At 37.1% G+C, this 24,041-nt stretch overlaps 1 protein-coding gene across 1 annotated transcript; it reads left to right on the plus strand.

Moving 5' to 3' along the window:
• Positions 1-7,273: 7,273 nt before the first annotated feature.
• LOC120075292 (chromosome-associated kinesin-like protein) lies at positions 7,274-19,554 on the plus strand. Its single transcript, XM_039028522.2, has 12 exons — positions 7,274-7,549; positions 8,172-8,285; positions 8,358-8,474; positions 8,569-8,649; positions 8,891-8,962; positions 9,083-9,176; positions 9,261-9,298; positions 10,796-10,869; positions 17,611-17,673; positions 18,044-18,188; positions 18,363-18,680; positions 19,021-19,554. The coding sequence occupies exons 1-12, from the start codon at positions 7,415-7,417 to the stop codon at positions 19,033-19,035; spliced, it is 1,266 nt and encodes a 421-aa protein (XP_038884450.1). The 5' UTR covers positions 7,274-7,414; the 3' UTR covers positions 19,036-19,554.
• The last annotated feature ends 4,487 nt before the right edge of the window (positions 19,555-24,041 follow it).

Raw genomic sequence — 24,041 nt, forward strand, 5'->3', positions numbered from 1 at the left:
ACCTCTATCAAGCCTCCCTAAAGGGAAAAAAAAATTGTGAAAACAAATTTTGCATACCAGGATAATGACATATTTGACCCATCCCACATGGCAAATTTGGATGTGGCGGACTTTTTTGAATCTCTTGAAGAGAAAATTGGCACAATTTGTGGAACATCAAGTTTTTCTTCTGACTTTGAGAATGTCTAGACTTAATGTTGTTGTTTTCTTTATCTTCATATTTTTTTTTAGTAACTTTTGTATATTTTAAGTGTTGTTTTTCTTATTGTAATTATTTTCTTTTAATGAAGAAATATTGATCATTTTCATATGTTGGGTGATTAAAAAATGACCAAAGAAGATCTATGTCTAGCCGGTAGTGCAACTATACACACAATACTTACAAATAAAAAATATGTTTCCAAATTGACAATGTTGAAAGTAAAAGTAAATACAATATCAAGTTTTGCAAACTTGATCAAAAATTTTAGAAAAGCAAATATTACTTTGCCTAAAGGAATAAAATTTACAATTGACAATGCATTGTTCTCTAGTCAATCAAAGAGAAATCTTCTAAGTTTTAAAGATATACGTTGTAATGGTTATCATATTGAGATTGATAGTAAGAATAATGTGGAATATCTATATATCATATCCACTTTCTCAAATGAAAAACATATATTAGAAGAGTTGCCTGTTTCATCTTTTGAATTATATAATACTCATATACGAGTAATTGAAACATATGCAACAATGAACCTGAAATTCATGAATCCAGACATATTTACAATTTGGTACGACCGATTAGGTCATCCAGGATCTATAATGATGAGGAGAATTATTGAGAATTCAAATGGATGTCTATTGAAGAGCCAGAAGATTCTTCAATCTAATGAATTACCATGTGATGCTTGCTCTCGAAGAAAATTGATAATTAGACCATCACCAGCTAAAGTGGGGACTAAATCATCTGCATTTTTAGAATGAATTCATAGCAGTAATGTGGACTCATTAACTCACTAAGTGGACCATTTAGATATTTTATGGTATTCATAGATCATCCAACAGATGGTCACACGTGTGCTTATTATCAAGTCGAAATCTTGATTTGCAAGATTACTTGCTCAAATAATTAGGTTTAGAGCACAATTTCCTGATTATACAATTAAGACCATTCGTCTTGATAATGGTGGTGAATTTACATCCCAAGCTTTTGATAATTATTGTATGTTAATTGGGATAAGTGTTGAACATCCTATAGCTCATGTTCATACACAAAATGGTTTGGCAAAATCATTTATAAAACGTATGCAATTAATTGCAAGACCATTACTTATGAGAGTTACACTTCCTTCATCTGTATGGGGACATGCTATTTTGCATGCAGTGTCACTTGTACGAATTAGGCCAGTTGCTTATCATAAGAACTCTCCATTACAATTAGCTTATGGTCATGGGCCAAATATTTTCCATCTGAGAATTTTTGGGTGTGTAGTATATGTTCCAATTGCTCCACCACAATGCACTAAGATGGATCCTCAAAGGAGGTTAGGAATATATGTTGGATATGATTCTCCATCAATTATTAAATATCTTGAACCCCTGACGGGTGATGTATTTACTGCACGATTTTCTTATTGTCATTTTAACGAGACAAATTTTCCAACATAGGGAGGAATTAAGAAGTTGGAAAAAGAAATTACATAAAATGCAACGTTATTGTCTCATTTAAATCCCATACAGATCAATGTGAACTTGAAGTTCAGAAAATAATTCATTTGCAAAATATAGCAAATCAATTACCAAATGCATTTATAGATGCAAAGAAAGTAACTAGGTCACATATACCAGCTGCAAATATTCTATAAAAAATTGATATCTCAATATAACAAGTTGTCACTAATGAGTTTGGAACACACCAGAAGCGTGGTAGACCAGTGGGTTCCAAAGATAAAAATCATCGAAAACAAAAAATAATTAATAGTGAAAAAGACTTGGTTAATGATGTAAATACTCATGAAGAAATCCTTGACATGACTAGTGAGAAAGGTGAAATATCTAAAGATAATAATGAATTTCTATAAACTATGTCATGTCAGGAAAAAGATGAAATCATACTAATGTAATTATTGACAACATTTTTGCGTATAATATTGCTCTTGATATTATATCTGAAAATGAGGATCCTGAACCAAAATCTGTTGAAGAATATCGACATAGAAAAGATTAGCTTCAGCGGAAAAAAGCAATCGAGGCAGAACTAAACTCACTTTCAAAACGTCAGGTTTTTGGACCGATAGTTCGAACACCAGAAGGTGTTAAACCTGTGGGATACAAATGGGTATTTGTGAGGAAAAGAAATGAAAATAATGAGGCCACGAGATATAAAGCAAGACTAGTTGCACAAGGTTTTTCACAAAGACCTGGTATTGGTTATGAGGAGACATATTCTCCAGTGGTGGATCAATTACACTAATGCGAAACCCGGATTTCCATTTCCCTACTTAAGCAGGTAATTAAGAGAATTAACTAAGTGAAAGTTAAAACCTATGTTGAAGAGAAGGAAATTTAAGTGTTGAATACATTTTCCTTAAGTAGTTTGGAGATAAGCCTCTACTAGCGAAATTTGGCTAAGTGTAAAGTCAAAAGGAACCATGCGTTTGGTGTTAACGCCTGGGATGAGGCTAAGTATAGTGTGAGGCCGAAGGCAACCACGTGTGAACTTGTGAGGTCAAACACATGATTGGCCAAGGCGTTGGCAAGAGGCATTGCCCAAGTTGCTCATACGTTGAGAATACATGAGCAAGAGCGGAGAAAGTGAGATGTTGAGCACAAGGCGTTAGACAGACGATCGTATAGCAATGAGCGGTACTACACGATGAGGTAGGCAATCGTGTAGTAAATGTGCGACACTACGTGATGAGATAGACAATCGTGTAGCAAATGCGCGGAGCTCAGTGATGCAGTAGGCGATAGTGTAACTACGCGTGACACTAAGCAATGTAAAGAGAGGCGTTACACGATCGAGTTATATGATAGGCGTTATGCACTACACTATCAATGTAAGCGCTAGACGATAAGCGAGGAGGCTAAACGATAGCGCTATGCGATAGCACTACACGATAGCGTTAAGTGTTGAGCGGGTGATAGACAATGAGCTTAGACGCTGAACGATGCGTGGGCACTGAGCGATAGACTACACGATGAGCGTGAGCACTACACGATTGGCCAAACACTAAATGATGGGCATTGCGCGATAGACACAGACACTAGGCGATGACGTTATGCGATGAGTGGATGCGTTAGACGATAAAGCGTTGGTGCTACACGATGGAGGTAAACGATGGGCGAGACAGCTTAGCGATAGGCTATGCGCGAGATTGTTAAGATCGAGATGTTTACTAAACGATTGAGCTACACGATGAGGCGTTGGTGTTATGCGATGGACACAGACATTGAACGATTACAACGAGAGATAACGAGAAGGCTGATGTTAAGTGACGACAAGATGTTTAGTAAAAAATGGAGCTATGCGATGATGTGCATGAGTTGCAGGATGGACTAAATGATGGAGCGGTGCTGAGGCTTGCGTTACACAAGGTTGATAAACTCATCCAGACAAATGGCTATACCGAGAGGTGATTAAACTTGAGTTAGTAGGAGTTGGACGAATAAAGTTTCATGCAAAGGAAGTATTATGCATGAGGAAGACAACACAAGTAGGTGTGTGGCATGAGAGTATGTGAATGGCATGGAAGTAGATGGTGGCAAAGCATGGTGAAAACACTTCAAGAGTAGGAGGTGTCTTGCATTGAGACTTGGTAAATATGATAAGGATCGTTTCCTTTGACCTATAAATACCACCACAAGATGTCTCTTCCATTCACAAGCCAAATCTTCTTCAAAGAGCATAAGGAAGAGTGTTAGAAAGTAGATTTGAAGGAAACCACGTGTTGATCATGAAGGCCATGCGTTGGTCATGAAGTTCCAAGAGGAGGAGATGCTTTCGGGCAGTGAAATCTGGAAGTAGCATCAATTTGAGACGAGGATTTCTCCCAGAATACTCGTGTGTTTTAAGTGATTTTAAAGCCATCTGAAGCTCTGAGAGTCTAGTTTTCAGAGTAGGGTTTCTGAAGAAGAACCTCCAAGGAATCGGGCTAGAGAGTGAAGAAAAGACAGAGGGGTCGAGCTATTGGGTAAGCTTGGGCCAGTCTTGATTTTTTTAGGATTCTAGCCAGACCACTGGGAGTTCTGAGCTAAGATTTTAAGGTAAGCTTCCTGAGACATTTTAGAGCATATTTATAAAAGCAAGTATCTCGAGATAAGGCTTAGAATTATGAGTAATCTGAGCTTTAAGTGAATCTGGATCTTAGGGTTCAAAAAGAAGCCCGAGGTGATCAAGGAACTTCTAGAAATGAAGATTCTTACCTTACCAAGGTGAGTGGTAATTTCTTCTAAGTCTTAAGCATATCTTTTAGAGTAAATTGTATATGCTTATGTTATGAATGAGTAATTAGCATGAGAATGAGAATATATGATCGAGATGGTCAGGGGGTCAATAGACCTAGTTTCTGAGCTCAAATGAAACCTCACGGGATGGTCAGGGGACTGAGAGGTCTAGTTCCTGAGCCTATGGGAGGATCATCGTATGGGATGGTCAGAGGTCCGACGAGCCTAGCTTCTGAGCCCATGAGCGGGGAGTTATGTGCACATAGGGAACAAAGGGGAAACGCAAGAGAGCAAGTGTTTATGATTAGTAACAGTTAACTATCTACCGTGCGTGTAGATAGAAGTTGAGACCAGACTTATTCAAAGCTAAGGTTTGAGCATTAACCTCGTATATATGATATGCTTGTTATTTATGAGTTGAAATAGACTCTAGAAGTTGCTTATGACTCACTGAGCTTTGTAAAGCTCATTCTTTTATTTCATGTTTTTCTTCCCAGCTAGCGAAAGGTGGGGAATTCCGGGGTACTGCTAAGGTCAAGGTCTGCCACAAGTCACAGTTACACTTCCGGGGTTGTTAAGAGTTGTTGTTGTAAATTTTGTAGTTAAGTCTTGGAGTTGGATAAACGTTACATTGTTGTAATAAAATAGGCATACTTAATTAGTTGTTGTTTATCTTATTGACTTAAAATTTACTAAAAGTAGTAAGGTAGAGATGGGCAGTAGGTATCACAAAAGGTCCCTCACGCCTCCTCTCGGGCTCAGGGTGGGGTGTGACAACTAAGATATTTAATTGGCTTGACTGTGTATAAAAGTCTGGATATGCATCTTATGGATGTAGTCACAACATATTTATATGGATATCTTGATAATGATATTTATGTGAGAATCTCATAAGGATTTAAGGTACCTGAAACATATACATCAAATTCCCGGGAATGATATTCAATAAAATTACAGAGATCACTATATGGATTGAAACAATCAGGACGAATGTGGTACAATCGCCTGAGTGGATATTTATTAAAAGAAGGATATCAAAATAATCCAATATGTTTGTGTATTTTTATAAATAAATCATAATCATGATGTGTTATTATAACTGTATATGCTGATGACTTGAATATAATTGGACTCCTGAGGAACTTTCGATGGCAATAGAATATCTTAAAAAAGAATTTGAGATGAAAGATCTCAGAAAATAAAATTTTGCCTTGGTTTGCAAATCGAGCATTTAGCAGATGAAATATTTATTCATCAGTCAACTTATACAGGAAAATTTTTGAAAAGATTTTATATGGACAAAACACATCTTTAAATATTCCAATGGAAGTCCGTTCATTGGATATAAAGAAAAGATATATTTCGACCTCGAGAAGATAATGAAGAACTTCTTGGTCCTGAAGTACCATATCTTAGTGCAATTGGTGCACTTATGTATCTTGCTAATAACAAAAGAACAAATATTGCACGTTCAGTAAATTTATTAGCCAGATATAGTTCTTCTTCTACAAAAAGATTGGAACGAAATTAAACGTATACACCGTTATCTCTGAGGAACAATTGATATGAGTTTGTTTTATTCAAATAAATCATATTTTGATCTAATTGATTGTGCAGATTCTGGATATTTATTTTATCCACACAAAGTTAGATCTCAAACAGGTTATCTGTTCACATGTGGATAAACTACTATATCATGGCGATCGGTGAAACAGACTATAATGGTCACTTCCTCAAATCATGCTGAAATTCTTGCAATTCACGAGGCTAGTCAAGAATGTGTATGGTTAGGGTCAATGACACAGCACATTCGTGAAACGTGTGACTTGTCTTCTAATAAAAATCTTTCAACAATATTATACGAAGACAACACAACTTGCATAGTCCAAATCAAAGGAAGATATATTTAAGAAGATAAAACAAAGCATATTTCACCGAAACTTTTCTATACTTATGATCTTGAAGAAAATGACGATATCACTATACAAAAAATTTGTTTGAAGGATAACCTGACAGACTTATTTACAAAGGCATTAGCAACTACAAATTTTGAAAAATTGGTGCACGACATTGGAATGTGGCGACTCAAAGATTTTAAGTGATGTTTTTGTGAGGGGGAGTAAATATATTGTCTTCATTTTAGGGGTATGTATCATATGAAATAAGTACTCTTTTTCCTTCACTAGTGTTTTTTCCCATTGAGTTTTTCTTAGTAAGGTTTTAACGAGGCACATTTCATATATATATATATATATATATATGTATGTATATATGGGATCTAAGGGAGAGTATTATGAATATTATAATAATAAATAGACGCTCATTGCTTAGTGTCTCAAAACCATGTGTCACCTTTCATATTGTCCATGTATCTTGTAATTATTCATGTTTGGTGTCCATGTAAGTCCACATCCTACTTTGCCTATAAATAGCGGCATTTGATAGATCTTAAAATTACACATACATTTGTGTGAATTCCACTAATTTACATATTATCCAATTTTATAATTTTAGTTATTCTATATTTTTAATTATTTTATTTTATATATTTAATATTATTATATTATATTTACTTCATATTTGTATTTCTATTGTGCTCCTCGATTACATGATAAGTTTTAAATTTTAAGGATAAAATAAATAATAATTTTAGCAAAAGTGAAATTTATTTATTTATTTTTTTGCATCTCCCGTCATCCGTTGGGAGTGGCACGTGTATGAGGAAACACAAACTGTGACGTGGCAGAAATTGAATTTGAGCCAATTTCCCTCCCTCGCAAAATTCAATCAACACCATCATCTCTCAAAAGTGTAATAAAAAGATCAGTGAAAGCAAAAAATCAAAATCTTTCAAATCCCTCTTTCACCTCACAACGGACAACTCTGTGTCCGCACTCCGCTGCTAGCGAGGTGAGTGGCCGATTAGGGCTTTCAGTTTCTATTTCTTACCGATCCATTGCCTCAAATAACCTGCCGGCGGCTGAAAATGAGGAAAACAACCCGTCAATCGAAGCATTCCGGCGAAGCCGATGTCTCGTCATCCTCAGTCACATCGGCTACGGACAGTAAAGACTACGAAAAGAGAATTCGCGAGCTCACGCGTGAAAATGAAGCGTTTCAGGTTGTTATCCTTTTAATCGCACAGAATTTTGAGAGTAAACAATGGGATTAATGTTCCATTTGTTTGATGTAATGTACATTGATAATGAAATAAACAAACTCAGGAAGCTAGAGAGTCATACGTTATGAGAAGAAAAGATCCACTGACTTTCTCCTGTTATTGATTTCTAGCGAATGATTTTCTACGAAAAATCAGCGGTTCTCCAATTTTTATAGTTGAGGATGAGGAAACATTACTGCGCTATTAACATTCATCTATCTTGCAGCAGTTAAACTGAGAATGAGATGACGTCCAATATCGTTCTTGTTCAGGATCTGGAATTAGATATGACTTCATTTTTGTTATTCTAGTTCAACAAATTACGATTTGCCTATTTTGTATGGATTATTTTGATTACTTGATCTTCCGCTTCTTTCAATGGGGTTAAATTGATGAGAACGATCAGTTCGTATTACTATTGCAAAGGAGAAAAAATTGTCAGGAGAAGAGCATATGTTAGTAATTTTTAGATAATTTTTGGTCTTGAGAGAGAGAACGTGTTTGTTGCTCATTTCTATACTTTATCGTTGCAATGAAGCACATGGCCTTTGCTTCTCACTTTTCTGCATCTGAAAATTGGCAGAAGGAAATTAAGGATCTAAAAGACAAACTAGAAGTCGCTACATCAAGTGCTGCAAATAGTGCTAAAAAGATCAGAGAAGGTTATATTCAGAAGTTGGATGTCCTTGAAGATCAGGTGAAACGTGATTTCTTATTGTCACATGTTGATTATCATGCAATTAACTAGTACCATATTAAACTCTCGCAGGTTACAGAACTGAAGAAGAAACTAGATGTTCAATCTCAGCTTTCAACCAGAAGGCAAAGAGGCGATGAAGCAACGAAACACTCAGATCTTGAGATCATGAGTTTGAAGGCACAGAAGGTAAAATATCACTGCTATATTGTTCATGCTTAATGTAAAGCTCTTCGTTGTTCTATTTGTCTACGTCAATTGTTAATGGAAAAGTTTCGTTTAGGTTCAACTGCAATGTAAGATGAAGCTAGAGTCTGTGCAGTTCAGATTATATAAAGGTTCATTGGAAAAGGAAATACTTCAGGTATGCTAAATACATACCATACAATTGTTCATTTTTTTAACTGGACTGTACATGTTTCCATTAAATTGAGTATCTGCAATTTAATTGATGATTTTATACACTTTACAAATCTGCCACCAAGTTAAGACATTTATATTATGGATTTATCTCTGCTATTGATATCCATGTATCAATTTCCCCCTAGACTGAATATTTGTAACCAAATTTATTGTTCTAACAATATTTCTGTATATGCCGTCAGCTTAAGAGAGAAAACAGAAGAAATGAGCATGAGATGAATAAGCTCATAACTTCAAACCAGAGACTGAAGATGGTAAATCATATATTTTTTTTAGTTGATCTATTATGTTCCCCAACTTTTAATTTAATTTAATTTAATTTTTTTTTTTTAGAACTTCATTTTGTTAAATGTTTTGTAATTTTTTCTCTCAAGGTTTTGCAACGGAAGACCGAGGAAGCTTCTGAAGTTATGAAAAGGATGCGAAACCTATTGGAATCTAGAAGGACTTCTGCACAAAGAAGAGCAGGTTAAAGCACAACATTTTTATCAAGTTTGTTTCCCTACTAACCATACTGACTTGTTTTTCTTCTTTTTGGACTACCATATGCAGGTGGAGGTGCTAAACATAGAAACATTACTTCTACGCAGGTAACTTGTGGAATTTGAGCTTTATGTTCGTGTGTCTATGTATGATTCAATCACCTAGAGTCTGTTTGATTTGGCATGCAATCTGAATTTTATTTTATGTTTTTAGATTCACTTAATCAAATGGATACAGTGAATATCTATTTGACATATTCATTTCTTGAAAAAAAAACTGTTTTTGGATTCTTTGATTCCAGTAGTAGAAATTCAGAAAACATTGTTTTTGGTGTATCCAGCTTATGAATTTGGAAATGTAAAATACATAATTAGATGAAAACTCGGATAACTAAAATACTTCACGTATAAACTAATTTTATTTTTTTTCAAATTAAAATGTTTGATATAATATATCTTAAGCTATATGATATTGTAAAATAATAATTATACAAAATGTCTAGCATAAAACATGTTCATAAATTAACTAAAAGTAGTGGAGATTCAACCTAATATTTAGTTAGTAACTGAAACTATTTTTTTATAATTTATTAATAAATTATCAAATACATTTTGAACAATTGTTTGGATTGACTAGAGATATAGTTTCTAAATTTGCTACCGAATACATAAATTAGAACACTTCAATATTTTGAATCCCTTGTTTTCAAATTTTTGTTTTAACAATTTGTGGATGGATTAGCTTGTCATAACTTTGCAGTCCTAGATTGCATGATAGTTTTTGTTGGTGCATAGCTGCAAATAAATTTATATTCTGTCAAAATTTAAATTTAAACTATTGTTTTTCTTTTAAAGCTTCTAATCGTTATTTTATTCATTTATTTATTGTCTTTGAAATTTTTGGAAGGGTTTGTTTATCATTGCTATTAATAAAATTAACTTCTGTTTTTTGTAGAGTAATAAAAAATAATTTCTGTTGATTATCATATTTCGGTATAGTTAACTTTTGGATTCTTGGTCTAGTTTAAAGTTGCCTTTGTGGCGTTCTTAGTGCTTGAATATGTTTTTTTTCTTATCTGCCACTATATGAGATTAAAATTAAGAAAAACAACGCATGTGGCAGTTTTTATTCTATAGGATGCAACATCAACAACTTTAGTTGAAATGAGTACATTATAAGCTTTTACTGCAACATCTCCGCATTTCTGTGAACATGAAACTTTAAAGACAACATCTAAAAGTTGAGGACCATTTTGCTAATGATAATAATGATTGATGAAGGGTAATGCAATAGTTTACCAAGCATTTAGTATTTTGCGATTCTATAAAAAGACATTTGTTTTGATGGAACTTTCCACTTCTTTCCAAAAGTCGATGCCCCTTTTCTGTTAAGGGACTTATTGTTTGTAATGTGTACCTTTTTAACGTACCTCTTTGAACTTTTGGATTAAGTTTCTGTTCCTTACTGTAATCCATGTGGATGTAAAAAAGGATTGTTTTACGGCAAAACCATTAAACATTATTGGATGTAAAGAAAAGGATTGAATTAAGAAGTCAAGACTGCATCTATGGTAATTTTTGTCTAACTGCATGAAATTTGTGCAGTATGTTGAGAATGAATTTGAAGTCACAGCGAGGTTACATGAGTTATGTTCCCAGTATGAGCATCAAATAGAAGAGTGAGTATTTGATGCTTTCTTTCCTTTAAATTTGTTGTTACCACTTGTTGATGAATTCAAAATTTACATTTTATCATAGTTGGTTCTTGTGCTTAGCTCATTTCCTCATTAATTTCTGAATTGATCTGTTTTGCATTTTCAGATGTTATGAATCTGTGCTTTAATACTGAATCCAGTGCTTTTTTGATAAATAATAGTAACTTTTCTTTTTTTTTTTAAAAAAAAAATCAATGATTGTGGGGTGGGATCATGCTATCAACTTGTAAGGCGTCCAATTATGAAAGTATATGAGAGGAGGAGGGGTAAAAGAGGAAGTGTGGACGCTGAAATAAAGGGAGGGGACCAGCAAGAAGGGACCATGGGAGAAAGAAACCGTTAGAGTACGGGTTGCATGTAGTGGAACTATGTACGGAAGGAGGGGACTAGTGATTTGGGGTATTTGTAGGGTTTTGGGAAGGGAGGGTAGCAGGAATGTTTTTAGAGTGAAACTCTTGAGAGACGGCCTCTCGAATTGTTGATTATCCTTTTCTTTATGCTTCCTATTGTCTTTGCTTACTATCACGTATTTTTGAGTTAGAGACTCTTGTTTGAACATTATTACTAGTTGTTGGTTAATGCTATATCTCAGGGAAGTCTGAATACCCTGATTATTGGAGTTGGGTGTCTGGTTGGAGTGTTTTTGTGTTATTTCTTGTGTAGATGAACCGGATTCCTAACATTTGGTATTAGAGTACGTTCATAGCTGGGACAGACACGGGCCATGGCACAGAGAAAGTTGGAGGAACATATGGAAGGAATCGAGAAGGAAATGTAGAGCATCAAGGAGACGCTGCTTAATATGAACAAAATACTGGAGAAGCTCTCGAACGATATGAACGAAATGTCGATTAGTAAGGGGAAGGAGGTGTGTACCGAGTCAATCGAAAGCTCCAACATGAAGAAAACAGGGAATGGTGAAGAAAAAAGTCTCGGGCAAAGGAGTTAGTTGCGAGTTCGGAAAAAGGAAGATAAAAAAGATTGAGATGCCGATCTTCAGTGGAGAGAATTCGGTCGCGTGGATATTTTGAGCCTAAAGGTATTTCGAGATACACGAGTTGACTGATGAAGAGAAGATCAGAGTATCGGTGATTAGTTTTGGGCAAGACGAAGTCGACTGGCACCGGTGGGTGAATAACCGCCGGAAGTTTGTGAGTTGGGAAGATTTCAAAACCCAACAACTAGATCGCTTTCGGGTGTCTGTAGAAGGAATGTGATTATCTTGATTGTGGAATTTGAAAATGGAAACGACAGTAGCTGATTACCGGAAAAGATTTGAAATGGCGACAACTCCGTTGTCGGTGGAGACAAAGAACGTGTTAGAAACAACTTTCTTGAATGGGCTCCATTCGACGATTAAGGCTGAAGTGACGATTAAGGCTGAAGTGATCAGTCGAAGACCCCAAGCCTAGAGGAAATTATTCACAAAGCCCAGTTAGTGGAGGATTGGAACTTGATGATCCAAATGGTCGATGGACGAGATGGAGAAAGGGGGCCCAAGTGCAAGTCAGGCCCAAGTGAATTATAATAAGCCCAATACAGGTGGAAGCCCAAAGGTGGGGGCGATGAAAAGTGTGATATTACCAGAGAAAGGGGGAACGGTGAAAAGAAACCCTTCCATAAAGCCATGGTCCGATGTTGAATTCTAGGCCTGGTGGGATAAAGGTCGTTGCTATCGGTGCGACGAGACATACTTTGTGGACCACCGATGTAAAACCAAGGAAAGGTGAGAATTGATGTTGTTGATTACAGGACAGGGTGACAACGAACCGGAAGCAGCACATGAGATTGAAGAAGTGAAGAATGAGGCCACTGAGGCAGTAGAAACTAGGGAATTAGCGCTACGGATGATGTTAGGTTTTTCCGCTCCAAGAACCATGAAGGTAAAAGGAAATATTAAGAGGGAATCGAGGTAGTAGTGATGATCGATTGCAGTGCTACTCATAATTTCGTCCATCAGAGAATCGTGACCCAATTGGAGTTGCCACTAATTGAGACATCGAACTATAGGGTGGTAATTGGCAACGGCACTACAATGCAGGGGAAGAGAGTGTGTAAAGTGGTAAGTTTAATCATGCCTTCCGTCACAATTACAACTGATTTTTTGACACTGGAAATAGGTAATGTTGATGTGATCTTGGGGTTATTATGGTTACACGCGATGGGTCATGTGGGAGTGGACTGGACGGGTATGACGATGACATTCACCAAAGGAGATACCAAGGTGATTATAAAAGGAGACCTGTCGTTGACTCGGGCAGAAGTAAGTCTAAAAATGATGACCAAGACATGGGAGGAAGAGGATCAAGGGTTCCTTATTGAATTCCAAAAAATGCAGATAGAAGAAGATACTGAATTTGGGGGTGATGGAAAGTTTCATGAGTCGACCGTAATGGATAAAGACATTTGTGAATTGATAGAGGAATACAAAGTGATTTTTCAAGTACCCATCGGGTTACCTCCAAAGAGGAAGGTCAATCATTGCATCATGCTTAAGGAAAGGCAGAATACTATTAATGTCCGACCATACAAGTATGCGTATATCCAGAAAGAAGAAATCGAACGACTAGTGAATGATATGTTGATCACGGGCATCATCGGAACCAGTAATAGCCCTTTCTCAAGCCCTGTTTTATTGGTAAGGAAGAAAGATGGGGGCTAGCGATTCTATGTTGATTATAGGCATTTAAATTGTGCAACAGTCCTGGACAAATTCCCAATGCTGGTGATAGAAGAGCTACTGGATGAACCACATGGATCAATGGTGTATTCGAAATTAGACTTGAGGTCTAGGTATCATCAGATCAGAATGAAGGAAGAGACGTGCCTAAGATTGCTTTCCGAATTCACGAAGGGCACTACGAATTTCTAGTTATGCCTTTTGGGCTAACGAATGTTCCAACAACATTTCAATCACTAATAAACCAAGTTTTTCGACCTTTTCTCCGAAGGTGTGTGTTGTTTTCGATGTCATTTTGGTGTACAACCCTGATTGGGATATGCATATGAAGCATCTTGGCATGGTATTTGAGGTATTAAATGTAAATCAATTATCCGTGAATGAGAAGAAATGTGTTTTTGGTCAACCCAAAATCCAATATCTCGGCCATTGGATTTCAGAATGAGTAGAAGCTGAAAGAGAAAAGATACAAACCATGATCGAATGGAGCAGACCGAAGAATAAGAGGGAACTCAGAAGTTTCCTAGGGTTGATCGGGTACTATTGACAATTTGTGAAGAACTATAGCAAAATCACTCAATGTTACACCAGTTATTGCATAAAAATGCGTTCCAATGGAACGAAGAGGCAGAGCAAGCCTTTGAATCATTGAAGAAGATAATGACTACCCTACTGGTGTTGGCTTTACTGGATTTCGACAAACCATTTATCATTGAGACGGATGCATCCGAAATAGGGCTAGGAGCAGTCTTAACCCAAGAGGGCAAACCAATTGCCTATTTCAGTCAAACACTATCAGCTAGAGCTCAAGCTAAATCTCTGTACGAGAGGGAGTTAATGGCAGTGGTCCCAGCCATGCAAAAATGGAGACATTATTTGTTGGGGAAATGCTTCACTGCCATATCAGATCAACGGGCATTAAAATACCTATTAGAACAAAGAGAAGTACAACCGGATTTCCAGAGGTGGCTAACCAAGTTAATGGGGTATGACTTCGAAATCTTGTACCAACCAGGACTAAATAATAAAGCTGCAGATGCTCTATCGAGGAAAGTGGATCCAAAGGGACCGAGAGCGAAGGAGGAGGTATCTCTCAACATGTTCTCGACACATCATATATTAGTTGTGGACCTAATCTAGGAAGAGGTGAACGAGGATTCAGAATTGAAGAAAATAGTTAGGGAGATAAGCCACGATCCAGACGACCACCCCAAATACTCGTTGAAACAGGGGAAGCTGTTATACAAAAGTAGGTTAATAATTTCTAAACACTCTTCCCTGATTCCAACCCTATTACGCATGTTTCATGATTTTGTGATGGGGTCATTCGGTATATTTGAGGACCTATAAGAGAATGATAGGGAAGCTCTTTTGGCAAGGAATGAAGAAGGATGTGCAGGCATATGTGGGAAAATGCACGATACGTCAGAAGGAGGCATTAGCCCCAGTCGGCTTACTTCAACCCCCGCCTATTTTTGATAGAGTTTGGGAGGACATTTCGATGGACTTTTTTGAGGGATTGCCCAAGTCAATAGGGAAGGATGTGATTATGGTGGTAGTGGACAAGTTAAGCAAATATAGCCACTTCATTGCGTTAAACACCTGTTTACAACAAGCAAGTAGTAGCTGAATTCATAAGAAAGTGGTGAAGCATCACGGGTTTCCCAGATCAATCATTTCAGACCGAGATAAAAATTTTGTGAGCTTGTTCTGGAGTGAGTTATTTGCAATCCAAGGAACCAAATTGAGGAAGAGCATTGCATTTCACCCACAAATGGATGGGCAGACGGAGATTGTCAATAAATGTCTAGAAACTTATTTGAGGTGTTTCTGCGATGAACAATCCAAGAAGTGGGAAAGCTGGCCAGCATGGGCGGAGTTGTGGTATAATACCAATTTTCATATATTAGTGAACACTACTCTGTTTAGTGTTGTATTTGGGCGACAACCTCCTCTGATTATCGCATATGGATATAGAAAAACTCCTCACTGTACGTTAGAGCAATAGCTGATTGAACGAGACCTAGCATTGTTGAAGTTGAAAGAACAGCTGGTGCTAGCCCATAATCGGATGTGCAAATATGCCAACAGAAAAAGGAGGGAAGTGTAATTTGAAGTAGGCAGTCATGTGTTCCTGAAAATTAGACCGTACAAACAGAAATCCTTGGCAAGGAAGTGCTGTTAGAAGCTATCTCCAAGATATTCTGGGCTGTATGAAATAGTAGAAAGAATTGGACCAGTAGCTTATCGTTTAGCATATAGCTGATTGAAAAACTCCTCACTGTACGTTAGAGCAATAGCTGATTGAACGAGACCTAGCATTGTTGAAGTTGAAAGAACAGCTGGTGCTAGCCCATAATCGGATGTGCAAATATGCCAACAGAAAAAGGAGGGAAGTGTAATTTGAAGTAGGCAGTCATGTGTTCCTGAAAATTAGACCGTACAAACAGAAATCCTTGGCAAGGAAGTGCTGTTAGAAGCTATCTCCAAGATATTCTGGGCTGTATGAAATAGTAGAAAGAATTGGACCAGTAGCTTATCGTTTAGCATTACCCTCGACTGCGACCATATATGATGTTTTTCATGTCTCTCAACTTAAGAAGGCAGTAGCTACAGATACGGTAGTTCAAAAAGAAGCCTCAATGTTGACTGAAGAGTTTGAGTGGAATGTGGAGCTAGAGCAAGTAATGGGGACTAACCAACCGGAAAGTGATGCTACATGGGAAGCATGGAAGTTACGAAAAGCCAATTTTCAAACACTCACCATGAGGACAAGGTGAATTTTCAGACAGGGGTAATGTCTAATGTGAGGCCTCCAATTATGAAGGTATATGAGAGGAAGAGGGGTAAAAGAGGAAGTGTGGACACTGAAATATAGGGAGGGGACCAGCAAGGAGGGACCACGGGAGAAACAAACCGTTAGAGGGCGGCATCGTGTAGTGGAGCTATGTACAGAAGGAGGGGACGAGTGATTTGGGGTATTTGTAGGGTTTTGGGAAGGGAGAGTAGCAGGAATGTTTTTAAAGTGAAACTCATGGGAGAGACGGCCTCTCGAATTGTTGGTTATCCTTTTCTTTATGCTTCCTATTGTCTTTGCTTACTATCTTGTATTTCTGAGTTAGAGACTCTTGTTTGAATATTATTACTAGTTGGTTAATGCTATGTCTCAGGGGAAGTCTGAATACCCAGATTATTGGAGTTGGGTGTTTGGTTGTGGAGTGTGTTTGTGTTATTTCTTGTGCAAGTGAACCGGATTCCTATCACAACTTTTGTGATGGTAATTGGTATCTATCTTATTCACTAAGCTATGCTCAAATTTGTTGGGTTAACTGTCGTAAATTATTTATTATGAAGGATTAATTTTCCTTCTGTTTGTGTAAACTTTGGTAACCGGGTAAATGGTGAAGGATAAAGGCAATTCTTACTCGTGGTTCCATGCATGCTAAAAGTGTAATGCTTCTCTCTCTCTCTCTATATATATATTTTTCAAAGTGATTCAAATTTAAGGCACGCTTATAGCAAGTGTTTTTTTTGTTGGCCGTGACTCGTGAGTTATAACCAAATCCTGGAATTTTACCTCATGTGGTTCAAACTTCTAATAGAGTAAATACAAGGAGGAGAATAGAGCTAAATGGTTTTCTCTGAAAATATTGTTCTTTCCAGCTATTAGAAGTAAATGTGAGAATTGATATTTGATCAAAGTAAAAAATAATTTCGATGTGTTTTATGATGCATCCAATTTGGTAACCGCCCTATTCCATTTGACCAGGACTTATAACTTGCAGATGAAATATTATACAAGTATTTTGATTAATGCTGTTATGCATGCTTGAAACTTCTAGTCATTTGGATTATGAAGTAAAAGATAAACCATTTATCTTCTTTCTGCAATGACATTCTCATTAGTTAGTTAAACGCAGCAATTTATTCTTTTAATTAATTTCTGAGGAATCAGCGACTGTTATGTTTAATTATCTGCATTTAACTTGACGTTTGATGTTTAAATTACAAATTTCTGTGGTTAGGAAGGATAAGGAGATTGCTAAACTTCAGGAAGAAGCAGATGTGCTGAAGCAAGAAAGATCAGGGTAAATGTTTTGAAATGTTGTGTTCTAGCTGGACCTACTACTTTTGTTTCATCTCAAAACTAATTGACTATGAATAGAGTAGTCCATATAACTTATAAACATTGCGAGGTCCTTTCATTTTTTTAATGTGAGATTCTCAACATTCCTCTTCAAGATATTGTCTCTTTGAGGTTCATTCCTGGATCTGATCATAATTTTATTTTATTTTGGACCGAATGTCCCGTTTGAGCTTCCTGAGAGTAGTAGCCCATATATGAAGAGTAGTAGCCCATATATCTCATTTAAATTGTGAGGTCTTTTCGTTTTACCGATGTGGGATCCTCAACACTTCTCCAGAATTTTCTTGACCTTTTCATTTCTGTTTCTCAAGGTACCCATCACAGGAGACTGATGTCAACATATTGGAGAACAATCAAGATATGAACGAACTAAAGGAACAAATGGTGGTATTGAGTAGTTTGTTTAACCAAATGCAAATTCAGAAGGTCAACAAGACTCACAAGGATACATCAAAGGTCAGTGCATTTGGGCTTGCAGACTTGTTTTTTCTCGAGCTTTATCATAGCTTCCATTCCCTGCCCATTTCATATGAACTATGGAATATTAAGCATAAAACTTGATATGGATTCTTAAACTTTTCATCGAGTTTTATGATTACCTTCTGATATTTGAAAATTCTAAGTCATCAGGACGATTCCGCTCAAACCTCTGCTAGCGTTGGCAGTAATAATCTATTCGAGCAATTCGATACAGCTGGAGAAGATCAGCAAGGGTTCGACGTTGTGACAAAGAGAACTGCAAAGGCAGAATGCTGCTCTTGCAGTAAGAAGTCACTGTGCAAGACAACGAAGTGCAAATGCCGATCAACTGGAAGAAGCTGTGGCACATTATGTGGCTGTGCGCTTGGAAAGTGCACCAATAGGAGCAATAGAGATGAGAAACCGGGTGAGATGATTAACGTATTTGGGCCACCAATGAAGCCTTTATCTGACATAAAAAATGTTTTGGTAAGTAATGACTTTTTATCATTATATTTCTTATGCAATACTAAACCCCCATTTGGTAACCATTTCATTTTTTAAAATTGTGCTTGTTTTGTCATCAATTTTTTTCTCATGATTTTCATATTTCCTATCTAAACATTTATATTCATAGAGCCAATTCTCAATAATAAAAGCAACTTTTTATTTAGTTTTCAAACTTTTGCTTTGATTTTGAAATGCTCCTAAGATCTAGACAAGTAAGAGTGATGTTTATAGATTTAATTTTCAAAAACCAAAAATCAAATATTTATTAATGGGACATAAATTTTTTGTTTTATTAACCACAAATTTTCAAACTCTGCAGACCACTCAGATATAATGTAACAAGCCAAAGACTCAAAGGCGTGGGGAGGCTACATTTCCAGTTTCTTGCTGTTGATTCGTCCATCCACCTTCTCTCTGTTAAGTATACAAAACTAAAACGACAAAAGAACTGCACAGAAGACCGTTCTTTTCTGAAGTTGCACCAATAGAAAATGAGAAAATTCTTCTCATCTCAAAGTTTGGTGCTAATTCTAAAAAATGAGTACTGATTTTCATCGTCTTAGATTGACGAAACGATACCATTTGCTTTGATGCAAAATGCTGCATGATGATAAATCTTTTAGAGTTGATTTTTTCTTTTTTCTTAACCCTCAAGGTTGGTCGATTCTTTTGGTTTTTCTTTTTTCTTAACCCTCAAGGTTGGTCGATTCTTTTGGTTTCCTCAATTGATACGAGAAAGGCTGTATCTAGTCCTATCAACTTGTTTAAATTTTAATCTGTAATGCTACAGGGGAGGCGGGAATTTGGTCAGGGTGCAGCACTTTTGCTTGAATAAAAATTTGCTGTTTATTAACCCCTAAAATACATTTTCATTTATTATATGATTTCCCATCCAAATTTGTATTTTTTTTAGTTCATCAAGTCATGGAGTAGAGAGATTTAACCTTTTAATCCATTGGTTAAAGATATGTATTTTAGGGTATGTTTGGCCCAAGAAGTTAGGAAGTTGGAGTTGTATTAGTATACTTCGAATCCAATATATGTGAGAATATATTGTATATATATCCAACAAATATTACATCTATATTTGAATTATCTGTGTTGGAGGAGAAATTTTGGATCAATCACGGACCACCATGTCATTTGCTAAATTAATGATGGAATTCCGAAATAAAATTCTGTGTTTTCGTCATTGACGTCCATTGAGTAAAATTAATTTTGACCAATTTGATGTTATAATTTGGGCGTTGGTTTAGTTATGCCCAATTATGAGCTTAATGTGGGTCTAAAATGTCAAAATAGGCCTAAGTCCAGTTAATTGGGTCTAAAGACCAAGCTCAAGTCCAATTAATTAGGCTCAAATGCCAGAACCAAGTTTAATTAAATTAGGTTCAAACGTCAGGCTCATGGGCCAATCAAGGCCAGGTCTAAGTCCATGAAACCCATCAGGGAGCTCTATAAATATTATGTATTAGAGATTGTATCACATTGGCACGTCTAGTGGGACATCTCTATCTCACCATCCGAGTCAACAAATTTACAAATAACACTAAAGAAATCTACATCCAAAGCTATCATTGCAAGCAACACTTACTTAAGCTCTGTCATCATGGAGGAAATCTGGGACCAGCTGATGGGATCTCCTAAAGGCGGGATCGTCATCAGAGAAATCCTTTGTTTGACAACTATGCTTCTGCTACTGATCTATCAGAGAAAGAATCATATTTTGATGTAGTGTCTGTCATGATGACCGACGTAACGATTGAGTTGACCATGGCAGAGATGGAGATAAAGATAAATCTCTTAATGAAAGCTGTAGAAGAACGAGATCATGAAATCACTGCTTTAAGAGATGAAATACAGGCTTAAAAAACTGCTGAATCGAGTCAATCTCCAACTATAAAAGCCAATGACAAAGGAAAGACTGCCTTGCAGGAAGACCGGCTGCAACAATCTATCTCTGTCGCCACCCTATCAATTCAACAGCTGCAGGATATGATTATAAACTCCATAAGGGCTTAGTATGGAGGATCATCACAGTCTTCCTTTATGTACTCCAAGCCGTACACCAAGAGAATCGATAACCTGAGAATGTCAGCTGGGTATCAACCTCCAAAGTTTCAGCAGTTCGATGGAAAGGGAAATCCAAAACAACATGTTGCACACTTCATTGAAACCTGTGAAAATGCAGGAACCAGAGGAGACCAGCTAGTCAAGCAGTTCGTCCGTACCTTGAAAGGAAATGCTTTCAATTGGTATACTGATTTGGAGCCAGAAGTGGTTGACAACTGGGAATAGTTGGAAAGAGAGTTCCTCAACTGCTTCTACAGCACAAGGCGCACCATTAGCATGATGGAGCTGACGAACACAAAACAGCGGAAAGAAGAGTCGTTCATTGACTACATCAACCGATGGAGAGCTTTGAGTCTGGATTGCAAAGATAGACTCACTGAATTATCCACAGGAGATGTGCACTCAGGGCATGCACTGGGAACTTCTCTAAATCTTACAAGGGATAAAACTCATACGTTTGAGGAGTTGGTAACACGTGCTCATGATATGGAGCTGAGCATCGCCAACAAGGGAACTAACGATTTCCTAGTCCTTGAAGGGAGAAAATACAAGAATGAAGCCAAGGGCATTGAAAAGATCATGGATAGTGCCACAAAAGAATCTATGGTCATTCATGTGACCCCGTTGAAATTTTCCTCCAAAGGAAAACAAAAAAAAAAAAAAAAAAAAAATTGAAAGAAGGCACAATGAAGGCAAGAATCGTTGTCCAACTCTTAAAGAAAGACAGAAGAAGGTTTAACCATTCCCTGACTCTGATGTAGCAGATATGTTGGAGCAACTACTAGAGAAGCAACTTATTCAGCTGCCGAAATACAAACGATCGGAACAAACATGAAAAGTAGATGATCCTAATTACTGCAAGTATCATCGGGTTGTTAGTCACCTAATTGAAAGGTGCTTCGTGCCGAAGGAACAAATTCTGAAGTTGGCTCGTGAAAAGAAGATCGAGCTAGATTTGAATGAAGTAGCTCAGACAAATCACGCTACAGTGGCGGCGACTTCAAGTGTTCCAACACTGTATGTGTCCCATGCTCAAAGACAAAGTCTGATCCAGTTTGGAGCCTTCGAGCCTATAGTTATTTGGTTCCAGCAAGAGATTTAAACAACAAACTCCAAAAAGAGAAATGAGCTCGTTGAAGATGACAACGAAGTGTAGATAGTTATGACTCGTCGAAAAAGAAGACAGCCAAATTTCACCCAAAAAGAGTCGCGTTCCTATCGAAGCTATAGAAGAAGGAACAAGACTCATAAAAAGAAAGGCAAAAAGATGACACGGAAGCCTAATCCTATTAAGAAAGAAGACAAGGACTTCCCTTAATTCCGATGGCCGACAACCTTGGCAGAATTTCTCCCCAGAAGCTTTCTCAATAATCGTCCAGAGAAAGTATAAGAAGTTATTGCATGTCACACTATTGGCATAGTGGAAGTCGGCAACAATCATATAACTGTCGAAGAAGTCAACGACTCAGAAGAAATGAAGCAAAGAAATTCTGTCTTCGATCGTATTAAGCCTTCAAGTGCTCGATCTTCAGTCTTTCAAAGATTGAGTATGGCCACAATAGGAGAAGAAGACTAATATCCAACAACAACTTCTACTCGAACTTCAGCCTTCAAAAGGCTTATATCCACATCAAAGAAAGATCGATCTTCAGCATCCACTTTTGATCGTCTCAAGACAACAAGCGATCAACATAAAGGAAGGATGAAAATCTTGAAGGCGACGTCATTCCATGAAGAAAACAACGACAAAAAGATTCACAGTTGTGTCCCTTCACGCATGAAGAGGAAATTTTTTGTTGACATAAGTACAGAAGGTTCCTTGATAGTGAAGTCAAAACTCATCATATTGACGAATCCTATAAATGAAGAGGATGATCAAAACTATGATGAAATTAGAGCTTCTGAAGTTTAAATGAAGAATCTCCTAATCGCAAGAGCCTAAACTACATAATGCTTCTGGCCCGCATGAGCTTAAAATGTGAACGGTGCCCTAAAAAAAAACTTTGTACGAACTACGTTACGACTTGATCACTGTCATTATAAAGGGTATGTAGGCAACTTAGAGAAATTTAAGTTCAGTCGCGCATAAAAAAAAATATTCTTATTGAACTACATTATGACTTGATCCATTTCTTCAAGAGTACGTAGGCAGCTTAAAATTTTAAACTTCAAGTTCAGTCCAACAAACAAAAAAACATTTAAACTACGTCATGACTTGATTTCTTTCTTCAAGGGTACGTAGGCAACTTAAAAAAATTTAAGTTTAGTCCATAAAAAAAGAGTACTACAATCACCCTACGTATGACGCTACATGACAGATTGAAGATGTTCATCCCTGTTGGGGCAACACAATGAATTGAAGATGTTCATCCCTTTAAGGAGCTAGCATAGTAAATTAAAAGCACACACTTAGAATGGCGCTTTGATTCCTCTTTGAAGTCAAGTTCGGAGGCTTCACCGCTTCCTCTTTAAAGTCAAATTTGGATGTTTTGTTTCTCCCTTTTTGAAGTTCAAGTTTGGTGCGACTTCCCTGCTTTCCCTAAAAAAATATTATTCATTGCAACTTCGCTCCTTCTCTAAAAGTTGTTGCAGTTCTGTTTCCTCTACAAAGATGTTGGCACTGCTGTTTCTTCATCTTCAAGTTCGAGGTTCAGACTGCTACTTTAATGGTTGCACCGCTGTTTCTCCATCTCCGAATTTGATGGTCGAACTGCTACTTCCCTGTCTCCAAGTTCGAGGGTTGCACTATTGCTTCTACAACTCTAACTTCGATGGTTGTATTGATACCTCTTCATCTCCAAATTTGATGTTTGCATTGTTGCTTCTCCGTCTCCAAGTTCAAGGGTTGGATTGCATGCCCCTCCATCTTCAAGTTCAGAGGCTTTGTCGATGTTCCTCCATCTTCAAGTTTAGAAGTTTCGTCAATTTCCCTCCATCTTCAATTTCAGAGGCTTCTTCGATGCTCATCTACAAATTCGAAGGATTCATTTATGCTCTTTCAATTTCAAGTTCAGAGGCTCCATCGATGCTTCTCCATCTTCAATTTCAAAGGTTTCATCGATGCTCCATCTTCATGCTCAAAGTCGTAAAGTCAAGCTTACTGCCAAAGATTCATTAGGGCTTTGTCAAACTTAATTGCGGAGAATTTGTCGATGCTTTGTTAAACTCAATCGCAAAGGTCTCGTCGATGCTTCTCCATCTTCAAGTTTAGAGGCTCCATTGATGATCCTCCATCTTCAAGTTCAGAGGCTCCATCGATGATTCTCC

This window comes from Benincasa hispida, chromosome 4, assembly GCF_027475165.1.
Source record: "Benincasa hispida cultivar pf3 chromosome 4, pf3_genome.v1.1, whole genome shotgun sequence".
In the NCBI taxonomy this organism is placed as follows: Eukaryota; Viridiplantae; Streptophyta; class Magnoliopsida; order Cucurbitales; family Cucurbitaceae; genus Benincasa; species Benincasa hispida.